Source organism: Gavialis gangeticus, unplaced genomic scaffold (assembly GCF_001723915.1).
Source record: "Gavialis gangeticus isolate Ggan-Ray unplaced genomic scaffold, GavGan_comp1, whole genome shotgun sequence".
NCBI lineage: Eukaryota > Metazoa > Chordata > Crocodylia > Gavialidae > Gavialis > Gavialis gangeticus.
Window position 1 is genome coordinate 120,479,086 of NW_017729032.1, and position 13,788 is coordinate 120,492,873.

The 13,788-nt window shown below is 37.4% G+C and overlaps 1 protein-coding gene across 1 annotated transcript in view; it reads left to right on the forward strand.

Moving 5' to 3' along the window:
* The window catches only part of GPC6 (glypican 6), a 1,304,538-nt gene that overhangs the window by 1,198,786 nt on the left and 91,964 nt on the right, over positions 1-13,788 (forward strand). Inside the window, exons 5-6 of the mRNA XM_019524944.1 lie at positions 5,885-6,015; positions 13,216-13,359. Of these exons, the coding sequence (XP_019380489.1) occupies positions 5,885-6,015; positions 13,216-13,359 (275 nt within the window). The remainder of the gene's footprint in view (positions 1-5,884; positions 6,016-13,215; positions 13,360-13,788) is intronic.

A 13,788-nucleotide genomic window follows, 5' to 3' on the forward strand; every position in this document is an offset into this window, starting at 1 on the left:
ATAATCTGGTGGTAAAAGGTTTTGGCAGGGTGTTGCTGGGATGCAAGTTTGATTTTATTGCTTTTCTACGTAAAGCTGCGCCTTTAATTCAATTTTCATCTTTGTGTAAATGTAATATTATTATGATCTGAAAACCATTATTTATATTTATATGTATAACAGAAAGCTCCCTTCAGCCTTAACTGCATGACATAACGAATACAGTTCCCTCCCTCCTTAACAGGGAAGGAGGGAAATGAAAGAGGATTTCTGTGCTACCCGGTATATTTATAGCAGTGTCCCTTTCCTGAACTGCAGTTGCCACTCTCAAGGTCGGGCTTATTTACAATAAAAGCATTCTATTTACACATGCCTTTCCTGCTCTCCTATTGCAGTCACACGCACACAAATCCTTACATGCTGTGGACATTTTCCAGATAGCACTTCTGGTTATATTAGCTTACATTGCAGTATTTGGACAAACACTCAACATTTCTTTAGAGATAACAGGTAGGAAGATACTCATAACACCAGAAGCAATGAACATTGCTGGGGAACTAATAACACTACAAGATGCCTTTTTCCGAGTTTTCCTGGCACCGTTCTACTGAGGTTCAAGAACTGACATGGACTAAGAAGGGAATGGAAAACCTGATTCAGAGCCCAGTTGGGGCACCCATTAAGTTCATTGGACTTTGGACCAGACCCTTTTCCTTCTGAAATAAGCACTAGGGTTTGTGCCACCTCCTGAAGAAGTCATGCTTCCAGAGAAACCAAAAACACCCTCTGCTTCTGGAAGTCCCTTGAGGAGAAGGCTAATCTTCAAAAAGAAATCTATTCTGAGTTTCTGGGTCTGCAGAGATGAATGTCCAAAGTAAAATGTACAGGGTCCAGCCCAGCTAATCTCCTCCCTCCCCACAAGTTAACTAACCCAAAACACCCAGAGGTCTCTCTCAGCTTTAGGGGCTTCAGGGAAGGAACAATGCATTAGAAGCACTTTGCTGTCTGGCCCAGCCTATAGCAGTAGAGGGACCATGGGACCCATAACCATTTTCATTAGCAGTCTGTAATTCATCAAGTTCATTTTTAAAAAATGTATAATCACCAGGGATCCTGGTTTTCTCTGATTTAAAAAAAAATCCACAATTTTTGGTGTAAAAAAAGTAACCCAAAATCCACATTTTTCTATGATTTAAATGAAGCACCACTAATATATAGCTAGATATATTGTGAAGTTTCATTTTAATCATGGAAAAATGTGGATTTGGGGTTACTTTTTTAACTGAAAACTGGGGATTTTTTTAAATCAGAAAACAAGGATCCATGATAATCACCAGGGTGTGCCATGAAACAGTGTTCTTAGGCTTGACCATTTTCTTTCAAGAGGAGAAAAGTTAGTCTCTGATTAACCAGTTGTATGTAAGTCTGACTGAAGAAAATGTAACATACACAAGAAAATGTCATCTTTGGTGAAAAGATCATTGAAAAAGATGATGGCTTGATGCAATTCATAGGAGTAGCATGCAGACTCACATCTGTTTAAATTATGAATCTATCTGTTTTCCAGCCTGAGAATGTACAAGGTCTAAATATCAATTAATCTTGAAATGCATATATGTGCCGGGGAATTTTTAAATCAAATAAATCATTTAGAGAACCTCCATTTCTTTTAATAATACCACCTACAAAAAAAAAAGAAAAATCATTTGACTGAAGGAAACAAGCAAAGCAAATTCCTACATCAGCTCTTTCTTGTATATCATTTAGTATGAGATCCTGCCCCTCAGCTGACAATGCAGAGCCTGGACCACAACTGAACTGTTTTAGCACTGCAGTATTCAAACAGTAGAGAATGGAGAATCTCCATACGGTTGATCTTATCAAAAGGGATCCTGTTTTTTTCTGATTAAAAAATCCCCAATTTTTGGATTAAATAAAGTAACCCAAAATTCACATTTTTCCATCTATGATTATTGGCCTCTCATTTTAATCATGCAAAACTGTGGATATTGGGTTACTTTATTTAATCTAAAAATTTGGGATTTTTTTTTTTTGTCAGAGAAAACCAGGATCCCTGTTGATAAGATCTACCCTATGGAGATTCTCCATTCTCTACTGTTTGAATACTGCAGTGCTAAAACAGTTCAGTTGTGGTCCAGGCTCTGCATTGTCAGCTGAGGGGCAGGATCTCATCCTAAAGGATATACAAGACAGAGCTGATGCAGGAATTTGCCTAGCTTTGTTTCTTCAGTCAATTTCTTTCTTTTTTTTTTCACCTTTGTGGGTGGTATTAAGACAGGGGGTTGTTTTTTTTCCTGTGCTGACTGGGGGAAAATTTTTCATCTTATATTTGAGTAAATATGGTATGGGTTGTTAGCTGAGCTTTTAAATCTCTTATCTAGTTTGGTAGTAAAGTTCATGTATTTTTGGAGAAGAAGGAAACACTTTGTACAAAATAATATATACTTATTCCAAGAGTCATAGAGAATCATGACAGAAGGAACCATTAGATCATCTCTTCTGACTTGTGTAGCACAGGCCCTTAAGTGTCACCAAGGGTGTTGTTACACGTTATCCTTAGGCCATACTAAGTGCTGTGGAATGTTAAGCAGTGTTAACTTTAGAAGGAGCTTTAAGCATTCATATGTTAAAGCTTAATGCCATCTCTCACCTGTGCAACTGTGACCTGCCATTAGAGGACTAGCAAGCAGGGGCATGACAAGAAGCCTCAAATGTGACTTGTCACCAAAGGGCTGGCAAGCTAGAAAGCCTGCTCTAGGTGGATGGGAAAGGTGGGCGGTGGGGTGTGGGAGCATGGAGCTTGCAGGCAGAGAGTCATGGGAAGATGGGAGCTGTGGTCAAGGAAGTCAGCCACTGAAATGAAATAAAAGAAATAAAGACACAAATAATAAAATGAAAGAAATTTCAAAAATAATATAATAAAAATTGAAAGCATCATGTGTTAATGAACTGAGATTGGGTCAGAAGGGGCATTGGGGAACTGGTTGACAGGGGTTATGCTGCCCTGTGGGGCTGACAGTGGTAGGGAAAGGCATTTTCCTTTGGCTTATTCTCTGCTTCTGGTTGCATCTGGTTAACAAAGGTAGGTAGGTAATAGCTGGCCTGCACTGCTTGCATTTCTGGCTGCTTGCACAGGGTTGCATCCTCTGGGGGCAGGAGGGGGAGTTGGTGTGGGGCCTGTACCACCCCGGGCAGTACAGTTTGGGAAGTGAAAAGTTTGTCCATATAGAGCAAGAGGTGGGGAGAGGGGATGGTGTATCCTGGGATGCTGGAGGACTGAAAATTGGTCACTATCTCCACAGAGTGGTCACACATCAGACAAGCTGGGTAACACAGCTCAAGGATAAACCTTGTCCAAAGTGGCCTAACTTTAAGACACCCAGGGTACATCCAGGCAAGCACACACATGCATTTCCCCAGGGACAAATAGAGGCAGCACATAGTTGAACCACTGCTACTTGTTCCCGGGGAATGTTCATGCACGTGCTCTCTGGCCCTCAACAAGTTACCCCAGGTTGGGTAGGGGAGGCTAGGGTCAGCATCTGGTCTTGTCCCAGAAGTTTTACCTGGGGCCTTGTCAGGGCTCCAGCAATCCGACAGGTGGAGCCTGAACAGCAGCTGGAGTATGGCTGCAACTGGTCAGGCTCCAGTTTCAGGCAGCACACACTGCCGCCACATGCACTGCCCTGCTTTTTTCAGGAGTGGGTTTTTTGACACTGGGATTTCCCAGCATCAAAAAAACCTGCCATGTTGCAAATTAGCAGCATTGCGAACACATGCGTATGCAGCACATGTGGTTTGCGGCAGCACATATGGTTTGCGGCACCACATACCACACATGCACACTCAGCTGGACACACCCCCAGAGGGTACTTAGCACTCATTTTCATGCTATAACATGTGAACACTCCCATATTAAGAGGTCTTAGTATAGCCCAAGGGTAACGTTTAACAGTGCCTCAAGTTTCTACTATATTGAACCTAATAGCTTATAGAACAGCATAAGCTATTAAGTGCATGCATGTGAATGCACAAATACGCAACAAAACCCTAATAAAGGATTTATCAGCAAGAGTTGAGCTTACAAACCAATGAAAAAATTATGCATACCATCCCCAACTCTTAAATCATAGCACTCTAGCATGTTTTCTGAAATTATCATAATCAGTTCAGAAAATTTATTTGGGGAATCTTTGAATATATATATATATACTGGAGCTTTTTTTTGTATTCTGTCAATAAAGTCAGGGATATCTTCTTAATGGGTAGGCCTACATGTGGACTTTAACGCACAGTAGCCTGTTTTACTGCACATTAAACGTCACATTAAAAAGTGCAATTATGCTAATGTTTAGTCAAATAAGCTACTGCGCATTAAATATCACTTAAAAACATACATTTGCAGTACTATGCATTAAGGTAGCATGATGTGCATTTATTTAGTACCTCACATTGGAGGTACTAAATTTGATGCACTTTAGAAAAAGTGTAGTAATTCACATGTAGACACACCCAGCAGGGATCTAATTATATAGGATTCAGGCAAAATGCACACAGTAAGTAATAAATGTAAAAGAAAACACCCCAATAACAATAATGTTTTCTATATTGCAAATTGAATGTTTAATATTTTATGTCTTCCCTGAGTTAAAAACCCGTGCAAGATATCCCACTGGGTTGTAAGATATCTTCCCCTTATAGACTTGATCAAATGTAAAATTTTAGTCCCAGATGTACAGGGGTTTTTAGGTGTCTAAATGTCCATATAGATCTGTGACTTGGACCTTAAATATGCAGTAGAATTTTAAAAATACCATGTGTAAAGCTTAGTACAGAATAAGTTATGGAGGAAAGTATACAGTTTGAAAAGAAAAAACAATGTTTTATCTTTACAGCTCTAGGATTTTTGTTTGTTATAGACTGAATGGAAGCTGTTTAAAGCTTCTAGGAACTCTGGAAAATTAGAATCCATTCTTGATTAATAGATCAGTAGACAGAGTAAAATGAGATGTAAAAAAAGTTATCACAAGACTTGGACACAGTTTATTACATAGGTTTCATAAATATACATGTGTTGCATCTGTATCAATGAATAGATAAATATTTGAGTTTTATAGAATAACATTTTAATTTTGCTTAATTTATTTACTAGTGGTTAATTTTTATCAATCAATAAATAAATAAATAAACAACCCTACTAGATAAGATTACACTGTCACTGGCTTCCACATAATTAGGCAAAATAGGTTATAAAAATCCCAGATGATACAAGCAGTGTATCTTTCTGCAAACAACTTTCAACTGTTTTTTCTTTAAATTGTAAAGTGGAAAACATAGAGAGAAAAACATGGTTTATATCTATTTGTTCTGGCAGGAATCCAGTATTCATTGCCTGTTCATATTGCAAGAAAATCGGATCATTAGGGTCAGAATGAACAGCTGCTTTAATTGTAAGAGCCTGATATATCATATCAACATGTTCATCAACTTGTACAAACTCCAGAAATATACTCCAGGGTTCATTTCTATCAACCTGCTTTTTTCTGATGGGTAAGATTATACAAGCATAGTCTAGAAAAAATTCTGTTTCAGATGCCCTAATAGTGTATACAAAAACAATTACTTAACTTGGCAACTATTATTAATGTAACAACTTTACAATCTCTATTGTATTTTTTGTGGTTATGACAATTAAGGGAATTGGATTTGTGGAGTCTCCTGTGTCCATCGGCATTATGTTAAAGTCTCCTGTGTCCATTGGTCACAGATCTACAGAATACTGAACCAATCCAGAGCATTTCCGTCTCTGGCAGGACAAGCTGAGTTGCATAATGTAACTGAGGGTACCCTTCTTTAAAGGACTGGCTCCTTTGTGTTTTAACAGATGCTATGCTTCTGGTAGCAGAGAGATTAGAGGGACCGTTCAACATTGAATCAGTCATGGATCCTATTGATGTTAAGATTTCTGAAGCCATCATGAACATGCAAGAAAACAGTATGCAGGTGTCAGCAAAGGTACTGTGCAAGTCACTTCCTATCCTCTTCTGAATGTCAAAAGCAAAGGTAAATTGTTCACTTTCTCTCTCTACTATACAGTATCTGAGAGAGACTGACCATGCTGCTGGGTCTTATTTTTTGTTTGTTTGTTAGAGCGGCAGGCTTGCTCCAAATCCCCTGACCTGTTAAAAACTCTATAAACATCTTCAAAAACAGATGGCACCAAGAAAGATTCTATTTTTTTAAGGAAGACAAGGGATGTTGTAAATTACTTTGCATTTGATACAAACTTTCTCTGGTTGCTCTGTAAGAGACAGTTGACAGAGATAGTAACTTTTGCCCGTGCCACATCTGTGACTTTCTATATTAACCTCTAAAGATGGTCTGTTTGGTATAGGTCATGTTGATGCATAACATGTTGGAGGTGAATAAATGAAGCATTCCATTTAACCTTCTTTAATGGCCACTCAGGGGAAATATCATTCTGTCCTACAGCTTCAATTTGATGAAGTTTTTGTCTAGAATCTGGTGCCATAATAAACAGTCAAAGGTACATATTTCCATTTTCAGTGGTATATAAATATACCACCTTCTTCTCTGAACCTATTATTATCTTTGAATTCAACAATAGGTACTGTTGAGCCATGAGTGAACAATAGATGTTTTTTCTTTTATTTACCTTTGTCTGTGCTCCTTGGTAGAATATCTGAAGTCAATAGTCTTGCCAGCTGCTCTGAATCAAAATACTGGGCAGCTCCCATTGATTTAACAGTAGTGCATTCATGTTAGTTAGACACTGACATGATTGCTGTCTGATTTAGTGCTTTTTTCATTACCAGAAAGAAGCAACTGTAATTGGAAAAATAAGAGAAAAGAGGGAATGGGAGAAGATGAAGTTATTGTTTTGCCCTGTGCCACTCCCTCTCCTCTCCTCTGTCACCACATAGCACTCTATGGGGCCAAGTCCTGCAAAGCACTGAATTTCCTGCAAGATTCTGTGACTTTCAACTCCCATGGAAGTTATCAAGATGTTAAGGATACTACCCTACCCATTGTAAAATCAAGCCTTATTCCTATGGGGTTGATCTTGGAGTTCACCAACCACACTAAGAGTCAAACCATACACTCTCATATGCCATGGAGGTTTAGAGCATGCCTTTGCAGCATACTTATTCCCTAAACCAAAAAAGAAGCAGACTTTTTTTCTTAAAAGATATTTCATGGAAAATCACACTAACTGCTTGTTATCAAATATATTGAGGTTTCCTTTTCTTTGTTGTTTTTCTCCCTACATCTTTTTCTTTTTTCATATTGACCAGGAAAATGTATATCCTGCCTAGATTCAATGACATCATGGCTCCTTGGCATAAACTCAGTTCACTTCTGAGTCCTACATACAGTTATTCTTACATTGGAAGATATTTTCAATGATAATTGATATATCATGGAACTACATTCACTTATACTTTCAAAATTTCATCTCTTCTGGGGAAATCTGAGCCCACACTTCCCAAAATCCTGAGCCAGGAAAGCCATATGTCACAAGAAAATTAACCTTACTGTTCTCTGATGGATGACAGAAGAATCATCTTGTTGAGGTAGTTTTATTTGTCAACAGATCAATAACTTCCTAAGATATGGCTCTCTCATGGTATCAGACTTCATCCATAGCCATTAGATTATAGCTGTCCAGTATGATAGACCCTACAGTTAATAGCCTATGAACTATTTGCTATATGTGCACCATGAAAAAGGTTTTGGAATCCATACCATTTTGATTCAATCATATGTTCACCTCCTGGGGATTTTTATTTTCACTATATCCTCAGCTTTAATAACAGTTTATAGACTCCAGAGAATAGGAAGGGAATTCTTTAAAACCATTTGTAGGAAATTAAGGGATTGAAATGCACTCTCTGTAATACAGAATTTTTCCTTTCCAGCATATGACAAATCTAATATACTGAGCATGTGCTTGCTTTTAAACTCTTGTATATATTTCATATATGCCACCTTCTAACCCCTTATCTCCATGAAAACCAGATGTTAATAGTCTTTGAATCAGTTATCTATGGTATGAACATCTCTTCTTGTATATGCTGTCAGACCATCATATAATTTTGTGGAAATTAAGTATATATCTAGATTTATATGATTTGGCTGCATAAAATAGAATTTCAGAGCTAATCCAGGAACAGATTTAGTTTTATCAGCAATTCTGTAACTCTTGGAGGAATTCCAATATCTGATGGAAGATATCAGATGAATTAACAGGCACCAAGGAGGTAAACCATTCTTCACATCAAGCAGAACACAGGTTTTCCAATATTTCATGGTTTTTCCAGACCGTTTTGGGACTTGTATTAGACTGAACTCTCACTGTAGATGTATTGATTCAGGCCCACAGGCAAATTCCCTCTAACATCTAAATGTAAAATTCTCTCGTGTGTAAATAATACTATAACTGACATATAATGACATATGCACATGCCCACAAGCCCACACAGAGGCTTTACCCACCACTAAAATTCAGTCACCATTATTATGAAATCTAGTTGTTATTTGACACCCCATACTGCATTATGGACCTACATACCAAATACATTTACAACAATATGTTTTATCAGGCCGTAGCTGCTTGCAGTTGGCTTTATTAAAGCACCCTACTATTAGGTGGCATGGGAGCATGTAATAGAGCATTTACCTATAGCAACTGGATAGCCTAAGATTGAAGCAGACAGACAACTCCTAGACCACTTTGACTTACTCCACCATATTTTTATATTAATTTTCCTCAAGGTAATTTTACCTAGAATTAAGATTGTGCAGGAGTTTAGGTCACCTGTCCATTCCTTATTTACACTAATGTAAAGGCTAATTATACTGGTTGAAACGTAAGAAAAGTGTTCAGACCATATACTGATGAAAATTGTTGTGGCTCCATTAAATTTAATGCAGTTAGGCCAATGCATATTTTTTCTATCAAAGTGCTCTTTATAACACCATCCTGCCTGACATCCTCATAGTTATTTTAATCCAAACTCTTTCCATCTCTTGCTTCAAACATTTTGCAAAAGCTTCTTTATTCTATAAGGCATTCCCATTAAACTGTGCTTTATCAGCTTGCATTTGTTTTGCCAAGTATAGTTCTACAGTGTAAAAACTGTGACTTCATATTGGGGCAAAGATCATTTCTGTGGCATAGTTCACCTATTATGCAGTGTTGTACATGCAAAAGGCACTGAGAGTAATAACATAACTTCTTTTGTGAATAATAGCAGTCTCCATCTTCAAAAAGGCAGTAGAAAAATATATATCATGAAGCTATCACAAGTCTCAGTTTTTAAGGCTCATTGTTTGTCTTCCTTTCTCTCTAAGTACTAAATGGAGTGTTGAATTTCCTATTCAGTTTCCTACTCCTACAAATGTACAATAGATATTCAGGTCCATTCTTCTTTGAGCGATACTGTGTATATATATGTCATTGTTCCTAGGGGCACAACTTCCTAGGGTGCTCAAGATGGAGTTTTCTGTAATCACCCTTGTAGACCTTGTCCACAGGCCCCCTTCACACTCTCATGCATCCAGCCAAATGCATGCAGAGGGTGGAGGAGCTCAGAACACCTCGGTTCCTTCTCACTGTCACCACCATCAGCTGAGCCATCTCTCTGCATCTCTCTGTCAAGGTATTGTTTGTAAATGGCCTGTTGGTGCTAGTTTTTTGGTGCACTTATCAATAACTAGAAAGTTAGCATTAAGATAAGCTCTTTTTCATTCTTCCTGAGCTAGGAACTATATTTTATTTCTTTATTTCTTTCAAATTTATATTTGGTACCAGCTGTTCAAAATATCAGATCATAAATCTCTGGGTTTCTTGTCCCACAATATGGTCAAGCCCAGGAATGATGGCCAATCAGGATATTAATCTTACTTCAGGAACACTCACATCTATAATTGCTTCCAATATTAACAGATCCTTTCCTGAAAGGACTCAAAGCCTTTTCACTTGAGCAATCTGTGTGTCCTGACTCAGACTCTACTTTCCTCAATATCAAAAAAAAAAAATGCTGGGAATTGAATTTTATCAAAATCAGTGCTTGTGGCTTCAATTATCTAATACCTCTGACCTTCCTGACAGCACCTTCTATGTAACCAAAACAAGTCCTACTAAAAGCATACAGAAAGATGTCAATCATCTTTTCCCAGTCCATTTGCCAAGCCCCATGGGACATCTAAGCTTTCTGATAGGGGCAATGCATCAAAACTTCAAATCTGGTATTGGCTGAATTAAACCAGACTTCCCTCAGGCCCTTCCTGGTTCTATCACTCTTATTTTAACTCCCTCCATGCAGAGATGTGTGCATCATTCTTCAATGGCACAGATGTCCTTTATACCTGCATCAGCACTGTTTTTTTATTCTGCCATAGAACCTGACTCAATTCAGGTTCAGGCTACAGCTTCTTGGGTGCAGACTCCAACACCTTCTACTTATCATAGCCACCATAACTTGCACCAGAGCGTCCCTCCAAGTGTCAGCTTCAACAGCTCTCTCAGTACTGATATCAACAGGAATCCTGGTGTTCTCTGATTTTAAAAAATCCCAAATTTTTGGATATAAAACTCCCCAAATCCCCATTTTTTATGATTAAAATGAAATTGCACTATAGTTCACTAGTGACATTTCATTTTAATCATGGAAAAATGGGGATTTAGGCTTATTTTTTCTAAATCCAAAAATTTGGAATTTTTTTTATTAGAGAAAACCAAGATCCTTGCTAATATCTTACCCTCTCTCACATTAGTATTATGTATGTTACTTAGCCTTCAGATTTTCTGGAGCAAGCACAGAAGATGCTGTTATCTAAGGCAGAGGTCAGCAACCTACAGCCCACCAAGCAATTTTATTTGGCCCAAGGAGCTGGGCACCAGTGACAATTTGGCAGCAGGAGAATGGGTGGCAATTCAAAGGCACTGGGAATTGGTGGCAGTTCAGGGGGAAGACATAGAATAAGAAAAGCAACAGCAGCTGGATCAGAAGTAGTTTGGAATTTGTTTTTACTTTATCTTATTTTTTTCCCCAAAACTACAAATTCAGAGTCAAATATTTATATTCCCAAGCTTGGGTAAAAATACTAAAGGAATAATACAAAAAAGGGCAAATGAACAGAACTTATTCCAAAAGCTAATAAGTATATATTTTAAAATCAAATACCTGTACGGTTTAAAGCCAGATTTTCAGTGCCTCACTTCCCATTCCCAGATATTTAGTCATATATATTGCACTCATTATGAATTACTGGTGCTATTCTCTGTGTTGAACATCTAATGTCCTAACTACAGATGTTGATTTATGCAGATTGTTGTGTCTAACTAAACTACAATTCATTTTGTTTCACAATTTATTTGTAGTCATAAAAAATTGTGGAACCACTTGCATCCTACTTCCACGGGTACAAAGTTGTCCCAAAAGTATCCATTAGTATCCATGAAAACAAACATAGTAATTAGGTATAAAAAATGGAGATTATCTAGTCCCACATGATATTGCAGGAGGAAAGCAAAGTTCTTTTTTGCTCAAAAACTTAAAATTCTTTAAGTATGCAGCAGCCATCTCATGTGATGGAAAGAATGTATTGACTAGTTCCCCTCATAATGATGGAGGTTAGGAACTAAGCAAAAAAATCCTACAGATACTCTGGAACCAGACCAAGAATGTTTCAAGCATAAATTAAAGAACCTCAGAGACAATGCAGTGGCCAACTTTCAGCCAATTAAGGGAATACAAAGCAAAACTGATGCCTAGACACTATTTAACATAAGTCAATTTATTTCAGGAATTTCTGCACCTTTTATAATCTATAAATTAATATATCAGGAAACATGGCCAAAAAAATATTGTGTTCAATCCTAAGAGCAAGAAAAGTCATGAATCAGGATATCATCATTTATTCTGTGTGAGAATTTACTTAAGATAAAAATGCATCCACAAGTAGAAGATGAACCATCAATGTCATTGGGTGGATTATAACAATCATCCCATAAAAAAGAATTTTTGAAATGTTGTCAGCTTTTTTGGTATACTTTAAGCATCAAGCCATACATACCAACTTTGTAACTGCATCCTATGCCACAAATATGGTTATACTTATTTTCAGCATATAAAGCCCTGTGTTAAGAAGCTCAACAAATAAGCTCTAAGGTCCCAATTCAGAAAAGCACTTAGAACTTTTCATCTCTATTTAGTACATCATCTTACATATGTGCTGTTTAAACAAAAATAGAATTTCTTACATGCTAAGAGTTAAGCCTACTCCTATATGTTTTACTGAACGGTGGCCTAATAAGTTGAGAAGGACCACTGTCTGCTGTTTTTGTGGGTAATTCTTGCCTTTGATGTCAAAATAGACATCAAAAGCTGTGTTATGTAACCTCCATAGCTCTTATTTTAAAATTTAGTGTCTGTTCCTTCATTATGTTTAACTGGAGGCTTTCAAATTTCCAATCCAGCTTCCTTCACATGCAGATATTCAACTGACATTCAGTAGCATCCTTGGTGCTCTCCTTCAGCATGCATAGTTTAAAGCATGCTGCTTATAGGCTGTTGGGGCGGGGGGTCCAGGTGCTTTCATTTTCCATTCAAACTATACATACTGATTATGTAAATGCCAGACCAACACTCCTGAGAGTTGTCTTAAGCTAGGGAACCACCAATTGGTAGAACAAAGTTCTCATGATAGTGCAGTTAATGTGCCTCAACCTTTGTCTATAGAAACGATTTAAAACCTGAAAAGATAATCCCTTTATAAGATGGTTCAGCTTTTGTGCTCTCTTTGGAGACCATTCATAAGATTGCTGGCAATGGTGGATGTGCTGAAAACTCAGGTAATTGTCATGCCATAACATAACTTTAACTTCACCTGAGTCCAACCACAAAATAATTTTCTTCCGTTGTTTCTTATGCAGGAGAGAGAATGTCAAACTGTATTTAATTTTAGGCTCAATGAAATAGGTTTAAATTTATAACCAGAAGGTATAAGTATCTTTATTAATACACATTTCTCAAATAGTTCCTAATAATGAAAAGTTGACTTTCTATTCAGGAGTCCTATTTATTACCAGGATATCAATGAAAACTGAAGCTTCAAATCTTTGAATGAGCTTGTAATCAGTCTTCTTTTTCTGTGAAGTTTGATTATAATCTAAAACATTTTTCTCAGGTCTTTCAAGGATGTGGCCAACCTAAACCAGCACCTGCTTTAAGGTCCTCCCGCTCTGTTCCTGAAAACTTCAATACCCGCTTTAGGCCATACAATCCAGAGGAGAGGCCAACAACAGCAGCGGGCACGAGTTTAGATAGACTGGTAAGTAATGGAACATTTACTGTCTTTTCACACTGTGCTAGCAGAGATGAAGAGCATTTCTGTTGGAAAATGCACTGATAACAATCTTTAATATTTTGATTATTACTGGATATAGTTACAATGTAGAATTTGCAAAGCCTGCAATAAGCCAATGTGTTTTTTCATTGAGAACATCAAAGAAATAGGTACAAATAGGACTCAGTTTGACATATTAAACACTGTGAGAGGTGACAGGATCAATCCCACAGGTCAAGAATTAGATTGATGAATCAAAGAAAGCACTCTTCAATAGAAACTTCCTTTGAAAAAATTGTCTAAATCAGATTAAATATTAAATTAATTCAACAGCCAGTTCTTCAATAAATACATATTATTTATGATGGTACATTTCTCATTAATCTGCTATGGTTCCTTTCTTAATGTGGCTAT